The 18,415-nt window shown below is 33.5% G+C and overlaps 2 protein-coding genes across 2 annotated transcripts; both read left to right on the top strand.

Moving 5' to 3' along the window:
• The first annotated feature begins 3,117 nt into the window (after positions 1-3,117).
• Positions 3,118-9,566, top strand: LOC143623345 (glutamate--tRNA ligase, cytoplasmic-like). Its single transcript, XM_077094279.1, has 6 exons — positions 3,118-3,260; positions 3,405-3,504; positions 3,604-3,757; positions 4,665-5,743; positions 7,718-8,185; positions 9,246-9,566. The coding sequence occupies exons 1-6, from the start codon at positions 3,118-3,120 to the stop codon at positions 9,459-9,461; spliced, it is 2,160 nt and encodes a 719-aa protein (XP_076950394.1). The 3' UTR covers positions 9,462-9,566.
• A 3,744-nt stretch (positions 9,567-13,310) lies between these two features.
• LOC143623346 (uncharacterized) lies at positions 13,311-18,202 on the top strand. Its single transcript, XM_077094280.1, has 10 exons — positions 13,311-13,415; positions 14,106-14,225; positions 14,319-14,427; positions 14,835-15,071; positions 15,829-15,941; positions 16,456-16,520; positions 16,630-16,835; positions 16,940-17,087; positions 17,908-17,954; positions 18,045-18,202. Exons 1-10 carry the CDS (start codon positions 13,311-13,313, stop codon positions 18,182-18,184), a joined length of 1,290 nt encoding a protein of 429 aa, XP_076950395.1. The 3' UTR covers positions 18,185-18,202.
• Positions 18,203-18,415: the final 213 nt, after the last annotated feature.

Raw genomic sequence — 18,415 nt, 5'->3', positions numbered from 1 at the left:
TATCATTTCAAGCATATTAGATACAAACTCGAATCAAAACTGAGTTCATGTCCGACAAAAAACATGAACCACTCGTTAAACTTGTTTTGTTAAATAATATTTGGTTCGGAAAGGAATCGAAATCATTAAAATTAACAAATAATTATTATAACCTTTATTTTTTTCCTTTCTAAAACTAAAATAAATTGATTAAAAATCAAATAACTAATCTATTTCATTTAACTTATAAAAATAGAACAAAAATATATTTTTAACAAACTTTTAGTTTAAGAATTATAAACCGAACATGTCGGCCATCTATTTCTTATCTCTACTCAGCCTTATTTTGATCATAGTTATCTATTTATCTAGGGTCGCTTATTGAATCGAACCCTGTCGGTTCACTCGCTTAAAGACATCTTCGCTTATTTACTCATTCTTGCTTATTTAACATATGAGTTTTTCATAAACCCTTTTTAACACTTTTAATATTTTTGGGTGTAGCATGTCACAAGTTTTTATTTCGTTAGTTATGCGCTTGTTTACAAACCGATTCACATTTATCATACATGTTAATATTATTCTTACATATTGTTTGTGATTATACGTGAATTATGTGCAACGTGTTTACTGTTTTTATGATGGAAGTTACGCAAACCTAAACGCAAACGCATACACATAGTGGGAGGGTCCGACGGGACGTACCTGCGCCGTCTAACGTTACGACTTTGGTTGTTTACGTAAGGTGGTTCTTATTTCCCCGACTTCTACGGCTTCGGCTAAATGAACGACAGGACGACACTATTTGATTTCATTTACGTTATGTTTGAATATTTATTGCATGACGATCGTTGAATCACGCATTTTATATATATTTATACACGCAAAAACTTATGAAAACTCACCAACATGTGTTGTTGACAAAATATATTATTTTAAACGTGCTGCAGGTTGATACGATGAAGTGCCAGGACAAGAAAACCAGTTATACCTTAGGATTATTTCAATGAATAATATCTGTTTCTTTTAGATGTAATGTTGTTTGTCTCATTATCAAACTATTTGTATACTTGCGAAATTATGCAATAAAATAAATATATTGTCACTACTAATAGTGTTACGAGCTTATGAGTGATCTGTACGTTGCACCCAGGCGTATTCCGCATAAAGCCGAGGTATTACATGACACTCATGGCTTGGTTCAGGAATGAGCCTACAAGTGGTAACCGCTCTGTATACATCTTCTCTTTTGAAGAAGTTGCCGAGCTAAATGCAAAGCTTTGAAAATCCCGTGACTCTAAGTCATGTATCTTCTTTTCACCTAAAAATGTTCGAATTTAGCATCAAAAATAACAATTGTTATCTATAAATAACATTCATATATTTTAATATGAGTCCTATAAGGTTATGAATTCAATAAAGCTTCTATGCACCAAGGGCTTGAATGTAATCAAATACTCACCCATGACAATGTATCAAGCTCAACTATTTTTTTCGTCTTCAATCTTCATTATTTTGATAGTGACTCAATCAATTCCACTTGCACTAACAATGTATACCAATTGATAATTAATGTTAGTATACAACTAATAAATCAAAAAATCATAGTGCGTACCTTGTTAAGCAGACCAAAAAATTGCAACTTGATGTTGGTCTTGCGGAAAAAAGACCTGTTCAACAAATTTAGGGTTCATTATATAGTCGTGTTCATCAAAATTGATCAATGGAGAAAACATATTTTATAACGTGAAGAAACCATCAATCGATGATGAAGAACATTGATTATTCAAGAATTGAAATAAATAACATACCTTGATGGTCTGACTTAGTTGTAGTCGCTCATATTACGCTTGTAGAAATTTTGAATTAACGATGAATGAACATGATGATTGCAGAGGATATGCCCATGATTGAGATAAATGTGGAAGATGAAAACACCGTTAGGGTTTTGCTGTGAGATACGATGATGAAAAACATGTTTTGAATAGACATGTGGAAGATGAAAACTACGTTAGGGTTATGTTGTGAGATACGTTGATGAAGAATATGCTTTGAATAGCGGGTCGGATTATAAGCTAGTATCTGGATTCCACGTAGATTCTTATAACCTAGATTGCTAAATGGGTAGAAGAATTGCATTACGGGCAAATAGGTGTTTGAGAATGCCATCCGACATTTTAAAGAAATTTGGTGGTGTGAAGGGGGAGGTTGTTCAAAATCCTTCATTTGATAGGAAGACAAATAGATAAATGATTTTTTTTAATAACAAATTTTCCATATAAAATCTCCCAAACCTTGTATTACAAGGATATGAACCCACAATCTCACACTTGTGTGAAGGGAGATAGATAGATGATATATAATTATAAAAAAATACGGATTAAGGCAATAAAGAATTTTGAGCTAGGCCTTGCGTAAAGTTGTAAGTTCGAATCCCAAGCCTATACGCAGGGCCGACCCTTGGGGGTGGCTGGGTGGTCGACGGCCATAGGCCCGACACCCTGCTAGGCTCGAATTTTTATTTTTTTTGTAAAAAATTATATGTGTTTTTATTAAAAACAATATGCATATTTAATGTTTAAAGTTTAAACACAATTACATAACCACTTGGTTGGTCTAGTGGCAAATGGATATTACTCACAACCAAGAGGTTGTGGGTTCTAGCCTCGCTTGTGGTATGCTTAACTCTTTTTTTATACAAAAGTTTTTTACACAACCCAAATTATAATCAAGTAAGCCCATATAAAAATTAAACTGTTTAAACAAAACAAAATACTTCTTTTACTTAAGGCCCAAAAAAATTTCCGCCTTCGGCCCAAAAGTTTTTTTGCTTTATCGGAGCCGGCCCTGCCTATACGGGTGTTACGCTAAAGAGTTTTGCTCTTAACAACGAATGTCAAGTGATAGCCAACGGTATAGTTTTTCGAAAAAACATCCTAGCCAAACTCTTAGGTCAACATGGCCCAGGTTAAAATAAATCATTTGGTTCAAAATAAAATAAAAGTTGATCTAAAAAAAATATATTTTTATTATTTGTGTGAGGAATAAGAATTCCACTTCTCATAGTATTAACCCTAGGAGGCTGCTTCTGGCCATTTCATCAAGTAGGCAATCGGATCTTTCAATTTGAAGTGATTGATGACAGAGCTGAAGCTTCTAATTGCTACCGATGACACGCCTCCACTGTCGGTGCTTGCGGTGGCACGCTTAGCCGCTGTTTCCCTCGCCCTTCATCCCACTCTCACCGCCGCCTCGCCGCCAAACCTTCTTCTCACCAACGGGTATCACCCCTTTGCTGCTTAATCCAACTTCACACTATTATTATTATTATTATTAGCTTAAATTGTTTTAACCCCAACTATAAACACAGGTCACATTTAGGTTAATAATCTGGCAAAAGATTAATACTGATATTTTTGTTATAGGACGAAGCTACATGGAACTAATGTAGTTATTCGGTATCTTGGTCGAATATCAACAACTATTCCCAACTTGTACCAGCGAGATGCATTGGAAACCACACAGGTCTAAATCGTTTATTTTTCAGTTTTAAGCAGAGTGTTGATCTTCTTTTAGTGTGCTTTTGTTTCAAAGGTTATTAATTTTCTTTGTTGGTTTGTTTAGATTGACGAGTGGCTAGAGTATGCGTCTGTTTTTGCTTCTGGTTCTGAATATGAGGGAGCGTGCAAGTATGTTGACGGTTATTTGCTGCACCGCACTTTTTTGGTTGGCCAAAGTTTATCAGTTGCAGATATTGTTGTGTGGTCATACCTTGCAGGTGATTGTTAACAGTTCTATCCCCTAATGCATCAATAACAAATTAGTATTTATTAATAAACTGGTTTATGGGAGGTTTAAATGTAAAACTTAACAAGCTAAAACGCGCTTAAAACTGAGCTGAATGTTGAGCTTGTGCTCGGCTCGCAAAAAGCTAAAATGTGCTTAAGAAAAGCTTGTGACTTGTCGAGCCAGCTCATTTAGTTAGATAAAAGGTTATATTTTTAAACATGATTTTATATAAAAAGAAAAGTACATTACTTTTAACGTATACTTTAATGCATAATTAATAAATTACATGATCATATATATTAAAATTTGGATTATAATTTATATATTTTAGTTTTGGACTTTAATTCAAACAAGCTGACTGGCCAGCTAAACAAGCCAACTAAACGAGTGAGTCAATGAGCGGAGTTTACTTTGGCTTGGGCATGGCTTGTTTGTTTTAGTGAGTTGTAATGCCAAGCACACAATCTACTTATAAAAAGCTTGAACCGGCTTATGGCTTGTTGAGCCAGCTCGTTTATTAACCTTTTCTTTTAATATTTCTACAGATGAAAAATATTATCTTTTACATATTCAGAATGCATAATTAATAAACTACAAACTTTATAGCTTATATATACATTAAAATTAAAATTTTTTTTTCAAGCTTGCCTTTCAAAAAAAAAAAATTAAATTTTGGGTCATTTTATATATATTGAAAATTTAGGCTTTAATTTAAACAAGCCGAAGAGCGAGCCAGCGCGCCAGTTAAACGAGCCTAATGACCGAATTAGCGAGCTGAGCTTACTTTGGATTGGGCTCGGCTCAGCTCGTTTACAAATGAACCGATTTCAAGTGAGCTTTTCTCTAACAAAGCGCGAGCTTTTTAAAAACAATGCTAAATGGTTTATCATCTTCAGGGGCTGGTAAAAGATGGGAAAGCTTAATGAAGTCAAAGAAATACCAAAATCTAGCAAGGTGGTACACCACGATTTCAACAGAGCATGCTTCTGTTTTGAATCAATTAACCGCACCATTTACAAAGAAAAAAGACTCAGGACTCGTGAAACCAAAAGAAACCGAAAACGCAAATTCCAACAAACAGATTGTTTCAAACCGACCCGAAGTTGACTTGCCTGAAGCAGAAATGGGCAAAGTTGTTTTGCGGTTCGCACCTGAACCAAGCGGCTATCTCCACATCGGCCATTCAAAAGCTGCTTTAATGAACCAATATTTCGCTCAACGGTACAACGGGAAAGTAATCGTGCGGTTTGATGACACAAATCCTGCCAAGGAAAGCAACGAGTTTGTTGAAAATCTGTTAATCGATATCAAAACATTAGGTATTAACTATGAAAAAGTCACGTATACGTCCGATTACTTCCCACAACTTATGCAAATGGCGGAAAAGTTGATTAAAGAAGGAAAAGCGTATATTGACGACACGCCACGTGAGCAAATGCAGAAAGAACGAATGGACGGTATAGATTCAAAGTGCAGAAACAATACCGTTGATGAAAATATGAAATTATGGAAAGAAATGATTACAGGATCTGAAAGAGGATTACAATGTTGTTTAAGAGGAAAGTTAGACATGCAAGATCCAAATAAGTCGCTTCGAGACCCCGTTTACTACCGTTGTAACCCAATCCCACATCATAGAATCGGGTCGAAGTATAAAATATACCCGACGTATGATTTTGCGTGCCCGTTTGTGGATTCAGTTGAAGGTATTACACACGTGCTTCGATCTAGTGAGTATCATGATAGGAATGCTCAGTATTATAGGATTCAAGAGGATATGGGGCTTCGGAAGGTTCATATATACGAGTTTAGTCGGTTAAATATGGTTTATACGCTTCTTAGCAAACGGAAGCTTCTATGGTTTGTTCAGAATGGGAAAGTTGATGGATGGGATGATGCTCGGTTTCCAACTGTTCAAGGGATTGTGCGTAGAGGTCTGCAAATTGAGGCATTGATACAGTTTATTCTCGAACAAGTAAGTTTTATAAAGCATTATTGTTATTGTTATCGTAATTGTTATTGTTTGAAGCTAGCTGTTTCGTTTATATTGGTATGATGGTAACCTGTATGGCTGGTAGTTATGTTTACAGGTTTTGGGTGCATTTTTAAACTCTTTTCACATAATTATTTAATGTTTTTATTTGATTTGAAACACTCTGTTATTACTATAATGATATTTATTTTCGAATCTTTTTACATCATTATTTAATGTTCTTGTTTGATTTCAAAAACTCTGCAATACTATAATGATACTTATAATAAAATGAAGTTCGTTATTATAAGCTCACCTGATCAACTTCTGACTTATATGACCTTTCCCATTATCCTTTTTTTCCTTTTGGGGGTCAAAACTAGGGGTGTAAACGAGCCGAGCCGAGCCGAACCTGAGCTCGACTTGTTTTAAGCTTATTTTAAGGGTTGAGCTTGTTTAAGCCCGGCTCGATTTGAACTTTTAACGAGCCGATCTTGAGTAGCTCATTTACAACCCTAGTCAATCAATCAATCAATCATACCCAGTAAAATCCCACCGACAGCAGAGCTATAGGTAGGGTCTGGGGAGGGTGGGATGTAGGCACACCGTACCTCTATCCAAAGGAATAAAGAGGTGGCTTCCAGAGAGACCCTCGGCTCTAAGAACATGTGTATGAAGCAAAAAAAGGAAATCAAAGTTTAACAGTTATATAAAAAACTACTACTAATTATAATAATATTAATAATAAGGTCACAGTTTAACCGCAATATAAAAGCTAATAATAATAATAATAATAATAAAATATGTAAGGGAAATACCATTATGGTATGTGACCTAAATAAGTTAAGTCTAAGCCCTAAGGTATTCAATTCTCTCTAAAAATCCTTAACTTTAATTCTACTTCTCCACGAATTCCTATCCTCAACCATGTCCTCGGAGAGGTTTAGGTCTATTAAATCATGCCTAATCCTCTCATCCCAAGTCAATTTCGGTCGTCCTCTACCCCTCCTCCCCTCTATAGTAATGTTTTCTACGGATCTAACAGGATTCGTCGTCTGTCTTCTCTTTACATGTCCAAACCATCTCAATCTCCACTCTCTTATCTTGTCTGCTATGTTCGCCACCCCTAATCTCTCGCGAAGCACAACGTTTCTTATTCTGTCTAGCCTTGTGTGCCCACACATCCAACGTAGCATTCTCATTTCTGCTACCTCCATCTTCCGCACTTGTGCCTTCTTGATGGCCCAACAATCTGTTCCATATAGCATTGCAGGTCTAACTGCCACCCTATAGAATTTTCCCTTCAGATTAGTCGGGAAACTCTTGTCGCACAATATACCTGTGGCTGCTTTCCATCTACACCATCCTACCTGAACTCGGTGGGTCACATCACTGTCTAATCTAATTCCCCATCGCTCTGTACAAATGATCCTAAATACTTGAACTTCGTTACCTGCGGGACCACTTGCCCTTCAATTGTGATGTGTGCGTCTTCACTGTCGTTTATCTCACCAAAATCACAGTGTAGGTACTCCGTCTTAGATCGGCTAATCTTTAAACCTTTTGTCTCTAAGGTTGTTCGCCACTCCTCAAGCCTCATGTTTAGATCTTGTTTTTTCTCAGCAAGTAACACAATATCGTCTGCGAACATCATGCACCACGGGAGAGTCCCCTGAATCGACTTTGACAACTCATCCAAGACTACTGCAAAAAGAAACGGGCTCAACGCACCAACCCTAGTCAAAACAACTCAAATCCCCTAAAAGGTTTTAGAACTTCTAATTGAACTTAAGGCAACTTAAATTTTCAGAAATGCATTCGTTTGATGTTTGCGTGGCTCGCATTAGTATGTTTCCTTAAACTTGAATAATTTAATTGATATTCAACTTTATTCTTTTATACAAACCATTTTCTTACAAGTTAATTTACCATTTTTGGTTGTTGGAACTTACGTTTATTTTAATTTCATTTTCATAGGGGGCGTCAAAGAATCTGAATCTAATGGAATGGGATAAGCTCTGGAACATCAACAAGAAAATAATCGATCCTGTTTGTCCGAGACACACTGCAATCCTCGAACAAGGTCGTGTTTTGTTGACTTTGACCAACGGGCCCGAGAAGCCATTTGTACGCGTGGTACCAAAGCATAAGAAATATGAGGATGCAGGTGAGAAGGCTACCACTTTTACAAAACGGATATGGATAGAACAAGCTGATGCAATGGCCATATCGGTTGATGAGGAAATTACATTAATGGATTGGGGAAATGCAATTATTAAAAAAATCAACAAAGGTCAAGATGGAAGTGTGAGTGAGTTGGTTGGTGTTTTGCATCTTGAAGGATCGGTTAAGACCACAAAACTAAAACTTACCTGGTTACCTGAGATTGATGAACTTGTTCCAACAACTCTTGTGGAGTTTGGTTACTTGATCACCAAAAAGAAGGTATATTATTAATATCCTTCGTTGTGTTTTTGAATCTTATAAATAATTAATATTTTAAATATGATAATGAAAGTCAAATAATGATTTGAGTTCACTATGACTGTTAGATCACATATTCTTTTTGAGATAATTTATATTTAGATTTGTTACGCTTTATTACTTATTACTTGTTAGCAGTTAAAAATAATCAAAGCAAGTCTTTTTTATGTAAATGACTTGAAATAGCAATTGTCATTTATTATCTGTATGAGGTCTTTGCCCTGCAGAAACACAAATATGCACATACACATATACATATATAAACATACGCACATATACATACAGGGGAAGGTTCATTAGCATTTTAGTCTTAACATGAGAACGTAGGAAATAATACCAATTTATAAAAAAATGAGAACGTAAGAGACAATATCAACTACAATACCGATCTATATAATCAATTATTTATAATAACAAAGAAAAAAACCTAAAAATTACAACAAAAGAATCAAAATCAAGAATATATTAATAACAACAAATACCAACAAATACTTATAACAGCAAAAGAAAAAAATATAATAATAACAACAAAATATAAATCAGCAAATACTTATAACGCCTCATAATCGAAAATTAGCAAATACGAACAAAAAATAACAGCAAACACTTATAAAATAAACCCAATAATAACAACAAATTGGTTCTTAGTGTTTTCATGTTAAGAATAAAATGTATTTGATCTTGTTTCTATACATATATATGGCACACATGAAATACATGCATATACACACACACACACATATACACATACACACCAAATACGTACATATATAGTTATGAAGGGTTGTATATTTGATTTTTTTGTTGAATAAAAAGGTTTAATTAAACTCATGGATATTTTTAACCTCTTAGCTGTGTTTTTATTCAAAGATTTGGATCAACTAGTTATAATATTGTTTTTGTGATACTTAAAACACATGAAAGTACAAGAAACATTAACGGGCTGACCCGTTTAGAAAAATCCGCTGCTTTCATAATTAGCTGAGCTGGAATTTATAACTTGTTTGCTAATATGATCCAGCTGGACGAAGACGAGGACTTTGTTGATGTGGTGAACCCGAATACTAAGAAAGAGATTGCAGCATTTGGGGATGCAAATATGAGAAACCTGAAGCGCGGAGACATATTGCAGCTTGAGAGGAAAGGCTACTTCAGATGTGATGTTCCTTTCATTAGGCCTTCAAAGCCTATTGTGCTGTATTCTATTCCTGATGGCAGGCAAATTGCAAAGGTGTAGGTGGTTTTATTTTAATCTGACGGTTTCTAATGTTTTTTGTGATTTGGGATGTTGTTAAGGCTGACATAAGCTATTGGCTATTGGTAACTTTTATATTTATCTGAAGATTTTGTGGACTTATTATAGGTGTTGATGCGGTTTTATGTATATGAACTTGTGATAGCGGTTCATGTGTCGCCGTTTAAACTATAAACGAGAAACATGAGATGATTACAAACCAAACGAACCATTTCAGCCTTTAGGTCATATATCATTTGATGGTTAGATCTTCTCTTTTCAGTTCATGAAGCGTATTCGCAGTTTCACAGTTTTGAAAGGTTTTGTGTGTAAGCTTAGATGTATGACAGCATCGTATTCACTTTCTCCAAAAAAAAATACACTTTGAATGAAAAGAAAGAGAAAAAAAAAGGGTTTTAGAGCATTCCCTGCCCATCCTCCAAAATTATGTGACGGGGGTTTGTAAATTATAGGGTGTGGTTGTGAGTGTAAATTATAGTGTGGAGAGAGAAAAGGTAGTGATTTTTTGTAAATTTGGGAAAAAGGTAGTGATTTTTGTAAATTATAGAGTGGAGAAAGAAAACTGTAATGATAAAGGTATAAAAAAGTATTATTTAATTGAATAGAAGAGAGAAATATAGTATTTTTTAGTTTAATTATAGAGATAGAGATGGGAAACAGGCTGAGAATGCTCTTACTCTTTAAAAGTGACCCAAATAAGATTTAAAGGTATGTTAACATGCAACACGATGAAATAAGCCACTACCAATTGACCATGCATTATCGCCTTTTATAAGTGTTTTAACAAAATTAATGTTTATAATTTATTTTATGTCTTTCAAAACTCCTCCTTACAGAATGTGTCACTTTACCTATCCTTATGTTGCTCTTTGCGGGCCCAAACAAACACTTGTCCCGACTCCCGATGAAATGACAAATTGACAATGCATAGTAAGAGCATTCCCAACTTATCCTCTAAAATTATGTGAAGAGAGTTTATAAATTATAGGGTGTGGCTGTGAGTGTAAATTATAGGGTGAAGAGAGAAAAGGTAATGATTTTTTGTAAATTTGGGGAAAAAGTAGTGATTTTTTTGTAAATTATAGAATGGAGAGAGAAAACTGTAATGAAAAATGTATAAAAAAATATTGTTTAATTAAACAGAAGAGAGAAATGTAGTGTTTTTTAGAGTAATTATATGATATATATGGATATAGGGATAGGAAACGAGATGAGAATGCTCTAAGGGAACAAGAATGACCATAATCGAATTTTTTAAAAAAGAAAACCTTAGTGCATGGCATCGAATTAAATTGATATGTGGCAGACCCATGTTAAACCCATCGCGGGGCATCTAGTTCAGATGGGTTTATGTGAACATGTTGATTTTAAAAAATTTGTATAAGCGACGTATAATTTTTTATAGCGTGCTCATAAAAGTTATAGATGTGAACCGAAAGTAACAAATTCAATATCAATGTAGTGGTAAAACCCTTATTCATTAACACCCCCCCCCCCCTCGTTTCCATTTCACAGCTTCACATTCACACCTTCACCAAATTCGCCATCGCTATTCGCCAATATCCACTACAGCTCCAGCCTTTGAGACTTCAGTCTATCTCTGACGACCTGACCCGTCTGACCCGAAAACCTAACATTTTGTTGTGAGAAATTTGACCACCGAAAAAAGGCGAGCGCATTGAAAAAAAAAATGTTGGTTATGCAACTATGTGATAGTAGGAATCTCACACACCACAAGTCCAATTGAGCACTTTTGATTCGTTTCCATTCGAGCTGACTACGTGGTGGAGCGGGTTACAGTTGAGCAGCGATCAGGCTGGAAACTAAAATGAGAAATAAGAAATGAAGAAGAAAAGGCACCGATCGAAATCTTGAAAGGAGGATAACTAGCGATGACTTTAATCAGAAGCAAACAGCAATGGCTTTGAACAAAAGGTTTATTAACTCAAAGTAGATTTCACGATAACATTGGAACGACATGTACGTCTAGGATGATCACCTCGAAATATATTTGAGTCACAACAAAAGCTTGATATTTATGATTTTATATTTACGATTTTGGATGACCTTTTCTTCAACACAATTATATATGTTTGTTTCCCAACGGTATTTTCAATTATCTGATTGACCTATTTCATGTTAAATCATTTTATGCAACCATACGTCTACTCCGTTCTTATTTAAATCATACTTGTGTTAAATAAAAGTTTAAACTATATAGATAACTAATTCGTTAGTTTTTAAAATTCGTATTCATATATATTTTTTCTATAAAAACTCTTATTAAAAATAATAGTTTATTTATTGGTAAGTATTGATACCGAACCGTACCGGTACCGTACTGATCCCGAAACCTCAAATAGCTATTACTGAATCGTTACTCATTTCGATCTGATACCAGATACCATTTACTAATCTTAAGTCTCAAAACTCTTAAACTAAAACATTTTTTTAAATAGTGGCTTACTTTTTAAAACTAAAAGTACAAGTACTTTTTAAACAATAACGTTTTGAAATATATATTTTTTTAAGTTAGATGAACCCAAAGTACTTTTTAAACAACACGTTTGGAAATATAAGGTTGAGTTATTCTATAAATACCAACAAAAATGAGAAGTGTGAGAAGCCATAGTTTATTGACATATGTCGATTGAGAACCAAAGGTAAAATGGTATAAAAGTAATAATACATATTTTGTCTCTCCACATGCAAGTCACATGTCAATTCCCCCATCATTTTAAAATGCCCGTAACTTTTCATGAAATATTATTTTTTTTAAAAAATTTCACCATAATAACAAGCGTTTTTTTTATCTTTAATACGAGTATGACTTTGTTATATAAAAATAAAATAAAAAATTTATGTCATTGTGTCTTTCTGTTTGTCATTTTATTTTTTTTCGTCATTGTGCTTTTCAAATCATCGTTGTGTTTTTTAAATGCTAATAATACGATTGTGTAATAATAATAGGTAAATATAATGATAAAATAACAACAAATTATCTAATACATAAAACACAATGATGAATACATATTACACAATTACATGAAATGTAAAACACAATGATGTATACATATAACACAATGACCTAAAACGTAAAACACAATGATGTATACATATAACACAATGACCTGAAACGTAAAACACAATGATTAAAATATAAAACACAATGATGAATACATATAACACAATGACTTGAAACGTAAAACACAATGGAAACTACATATTACGCAATGACATTAACGTAATACACAATGACTAAAACACAACGATAAGTAGAAAGACAAATGATGAGCACAAAGACACAATGACAAACAAAAAGACACAATGACGTAATCTTTGTTTTAATTGTTATCTTTAATATGAGTATCAATTGATAATACAATGACCAAAATCTATAACACAATGCATGGAAAAAATTAATTAAAAATCATAATGAACAACCAATAACACAATATAAAAACCCACTATTTTTTTTATCTTTATATAACAATATGATACTCATATTAAAGATAAAAAAACGCTTGTTATTATGGTGATTTTTCTAAAAAAAATAATGTTGCATGTAAAAGTTATGATCGTTTTAAAATAATAGGGGAATTAACATGTGGCTTGCATGTGAAAGTCAACAAAAATGAGCTATTACGTTTATACCATTCTTATCTATTTATTTTCTTAAAGCAATAGACTAGATTCCTTCCCACCATTTTTATTTTTATTGTCCTTTTTTATTTTAACTACATGGTCTATTATCTTGATTTTATCTAATAAGATTAATAATAATATATTTCTCCTCTTGTTTCTTCTAAAGTCATTGTTCCCGCCATTGTAATGGATTGGAGGGTGAGTGGAAACGCTCTGAAGACGTTTGCTCGATCAGTGACGTGTCTCGCACGCATCGGCAATGACATCACCCTCCAAGCTTCCCCTTCACAGGTTCTTTCAATTCATTATTATTATATGTTCGCTGCTGCTAGGGTTTTATTTATGCGGTTATTCATTCACCTAATTTACTTGAAAAGAAAAGAAAAGAGTATGTATCTAATCATAATAGTTTTGTTAGTGAGGCCTATTTGCTACTTGAAGTAGTTATAGTGATTTAATTGATGATACAGACATATTCAACCTGCAGTCAGATTTCCTGCACTTATTTTTACTTTATAATTGGTTATTCAGATTCTTTACTTTATAATAATGTTACTGTTAATCTGGAAACACCACAGAGCTGGTTAATAGTATACTCAGTCCATCAAGCTCCAAAGAACAAGAATAACAACATCACAACTTTAAAAGCAATAACTTAACAAACACAAAATAAGGAACAAATGCATGGAAAAGTGGTATGAAAATGTGGAGTATGGTCATGCAGTATCAGTTGGACAAAAGCTGCTCAAAATCAGTCAAAATGATTCAAGTATTTGAAAATTTTTATATGAAATTTGTGTGCATATATATGTGTATATATATATTGATAGTTTGGAAAAATTGCATATATTTTTATTCCAACCGAGTAGTCCCTATAAAGCGCTAGTTGGTACCCTAACATCCCTTCTACAACACTGAATATACTTGTTTACATAATTATCATCTTATTCTACATTATCTAACACTTATCTTTTGTTTCAGTTAGCTTTGCACACCCTTAACTCTTCAAGGTCCGCATATCAGTCCATCATACTAAAACCTTCCTTCTTTGATACATATACTGTTACCGGATCCCAAGTACAATGCAGTGTGCTTTTAAAGGTATAATTATACATCTATGCATATACAATGTATATACTTATATCTATGTGTGTGTGTGTGTGTGCTTTATTATGTTTACTTGATTGTGTGCAGGCCATTTGTTCTGTTCTTAGGACACCATTAACAAGTATCGACCATTTAAATGTGATATTACCTGATCCTGATGCGTCTAAAGTGCAGTGGACTTTGAATTGCTACAATGGTGAACATTTTTTTCCCCATTTTTGTTTTGTGGTTATGTTTTATAACTAAAGAAAATATTAATTTGGGGAAAACTATCACTTAAGGTGGTCATATGTTGATGAGATTTTGAACTTGCACATAGTGCTATGGTAGAACATCAGTTGCATTATTGTTATTGAACTAATCTAATTTCTGTAATCATCTGTACACACCGAGCATTTTGAAAAAAGTTAAAAAAAACTTGGACAGAAAGTATTCCGAGTCAACCCAACATGTTTTGACTAGTGAAATTTCATTATGCATTTTGGTAGTCTGGTAGATAGGCATGTAAATGAACTGAGAGTTCAATGAACCGCCTGGCAGGAAGTTTGATTATTTAATTAATTAATGAACAAACGTGAACACGTTTCTTTGTGATTTGTTCAGGTATGAAAAAATCATATTGGATTACATGCAATGTTGAAGCAGATGTGCAACAACTATCTCTTGATAGAAGAAGACTTCCAAGCAGCTTTGTAGTGAGACCGCGCGATCTCAACCGATTGCTTTCTAATTTTCAGTCAACTCTTCAAGAAATAACTGTCATTGCAACGGAACCCACATCTGATGATGAAGTTGGAGGAAAAGCTGTTGAACTTAGAAGCTATATTGACCCTGCTAAAGGTAACTTAACCTACGAAGTTCTTTCTTATTAGCTATTTCATAGAGGTCACACAATGGGCCTTAAAACAATATACTTTTATTACTTTTGTAAGCCATTAGTGTGCCGAATATGGCTGTAGCAACAATATTTTTCATTAGTGATCTAGTTATTTGGAAAGACGATTATAAGGTTTATTTGCATCAAAATTAGGACTGTTCAAAAAGCTCCTGTAAACAAGCTGAGCCAGTGTTGGCTCGGGTTGTGGGTCGTTTAAATAAAACCCCAATTTCATATAATAACTATAACAGTAGTAATAATAATAATTTTGATAGTAATAACAAATACATATAAATATACTGTAAAAAACCCGAAAATAATACATATAATATTTTATTCTACCTCTCGATTGATAAAAAATGTTAAGTTTATGTATTTTTGTCTTTTTATATATTCAATGTATAAAAAAGTTAAAAAAAAAACAAAGAAAACTAACGACCCGGATCGAGTTTTGACTTTTCAGCTCGATAAAATAAACGAGTCAAGCCGAGCTGGCTCGTTTAAGTTTGTGCTCAAGCCCAAGCCTAACCTGGCCTGGCTCGTTTACAGCCCTACTCAAAATACACTATGGACGAGCTTCTGGCCGCTTGACCAGTTTTCTTTTAGGCTATTTTTTCCATGTACTTCGTTGACCACGCAAAAGTAAAACATAGCCACAGTCTGACCAAATTTTTTTAGTAAATGACTAATAATTGCTTATTTTTTTATTTGTGTTTGTAGAAAATGATTCGTCATTACACACTCAATTGTGGATAGATCCTTCTGAAGAGTTTGTGCAGTATAAGCACACCGGAGACCCTGTTGATGTAACCTTTGGCGTCAAGGAATTGAAGGTACTATAAGATATAATAATAACTTTCTTGATCCATTTTTGTTTCTCAAGGCTAATAGTTTTTACATGAGTTAAGTTGTATATAAATGTGGCAATTTTAACTCATTTACATATTAATGGGCCAATTTGAGTTATATTTGTCTCTAGAGATTAAACTAAAAAAAAGCTAAACAGGAAATGGCTTGCAATTCTGTGAAAGTGTATTTAAATGAATTAGAAACCCTTCAATAGCTAACTAAAAAGATAGATTTTTTGAACTCTATCAATTTTGTAATTAAACTAAACACAAGCATTCCCAAATGCATATTATTTTTGAATTCGGATTTAACTATAATTACTTGTAATAGTTTTTGATATTTAGCATAAAATTATTTTCTCTTTATTTTTGTTTCTTGTTTATAAAAAGTATGATTTAAAAACTCTTATATTTTAATATTGTGATTAATGGCATTTGTTATCCATTTAAATATCATACACTGACCATTTGAGATTCACTTATATGGAATCCTTAACAGGCGTTTCTTTCGTTCTGTGAGGGATGTGAAGTCGACATACACTTATACTTTGAGAAAGCTGGCGAGTAAGAAAGCTTATTATATACTTATCCATGTGGCTTTTGTTATAATAAATGTTGAAATTAAATAGAATTTGATTTTTTGTGATGGTTTTTATGTATGCGTGCTACTCAGGCCTATTTTGATGGCACCAAAGTTTGTAGATGATGTTTCTGTTTCAAACTTTGATGCCACTTTGGTACTTGCAACCATGCTGGTCTCTCAGCTTCATGCCACAACAACTTCACCCGATCCTGTACCCGAACCCGCACCCGCACCATCTAAAAATATTGGTTCAGAGCATCCGTCTGATCACACCAGAATTTGGTCTGAACTTTCAGGTATACTTTCTTCTTTTCTCTTTTATAAACTTATTAGTTATCATCCATCGATATATGACTTGTGTTAACAACATATTTTAACATGATAATAAAATGCAAAACAGCGAGTGCGACTAAAAGTGCAAATGCGCCTAGTGCTCGTGTGCATGTGGAAAGAGATCTGAATACAAATGATAATGGAAACATTCAGAGGATTAGCACAATGCATATATCTAAAGATGGACTAGATGGAAGAAACGCCACCACCAACATGTATCCTAAATTGCTATGCTTGACTTCGGTTTGGTTCGATTTTGGTTTGAGTTTGGTTATTTTTGTTTTACCATTTGGGCTGAATAATACATTGGCTCTAATGAATTTGGCCTTAATTTTTTCTTTTTTGTAATTAATAAATTTGGTTTTTTGTGAAAACGTAAAACGAAACAGTCGGTTTTTGTTTGGGTTTGGTTATTTTGTTTTTTCCAGTTATGGAACGGTTTTTTCGGCTTTAATTACATGCAAAACCGAAACCGAACTGAAAATTTTGTTTGTACAAATACATAAAAACAAAACTGTCTGTTCTTGTTTTCGGTTCTGTTATTTTGTTTCAGTATTATTACATGCAAAACCGAAACTTAACCAAAAATTTGGTTTTTATGAAAACATTAAACACAACTGCCAAATCTTGTTTGGGTGTTTTTTTTCTACTTTTTATTTTTAGTTACGGATTGGTTTTTTCGGTTTTATGCACACCTTGACTTGACGTCCTCCAAAGTTTATTTTTCTTTGGAAAAGCAAGGCTTATTTTTATTCTAAATCATTTTATTAGTGAATCTAGATTCTTATAATTATTCTAGCGATATTGTTTTTGTAACCATAATGCGTGCATAACTGCATAAGTAATTAAAGAAAATGGACAGTCGTGGTTTGATAAAAACTCTAGGCCCATTTCGACCGAGATTAAATTATATTTATATTTTCTAATGATTATTACTAATAATTTATTAGCATAGTCAAGTTTTAAATGGTGTAATTATCTTACTAATAAAAGAGGGATTGATCTTCTGAATCATTTTACTTGACTCGATATTAGCCACCAGCCGTTGCAAACAGAACATGAACATGAAGATGAAGCCCGCGGTTAGTCACAGCCATGGATTGAATTTTATAACTCTTTATCATTTTACAGCACCTAATATTTAATTAGTTTTAATTTTATTATATTTGCAGATAGGGGGGTTGAAGTCAATGAACATGCTGCTGCTGTTTCACAGCACCATCTCAGTAACTGGGTTGATGATGACGATAATGATGAAACGGATGATGATTCAGAACCATATGTTCAAGCAACACCGCCATATTGTGAGTAACAGTGTTTTTGTAATGTCATTCATAACCTAACATATAAAAACATGTAATTAGTATGATGTTGCGGTGTTTGTTTAGCTTATCCTTTATGAAAGACCGGTTAATCACATATGACACGAGTCAAAAGTAATACATCCAATGATAAAAATAACTAGGTTTGTTAAAACCATATGAAATAGTCTTTTTTTTAACGAAAGTAAACTTTCTGCTACTTTTTGGGATTTGAAGTCAGG

This window comes from Bidens hawaiensis, unplaced genomic scaffold (genome assembly GCF_021521415.1).
Source record: "Bidens hawaiensis isolate Kalapana, Puna unplaced genomic scaffold, B.hawaiensis_p1.1 tig00003378_1, whole genome shotgun sequence".
NCBI lineage: Eukaryota > Viridiplantae > Streptophyta > Magnoliopsida > Asterales > Asteraceae > Bidens > Bidens hawaiensis.
This window is presented reverse-complemented; position numbering and strand designations above follow the sequence as displayed.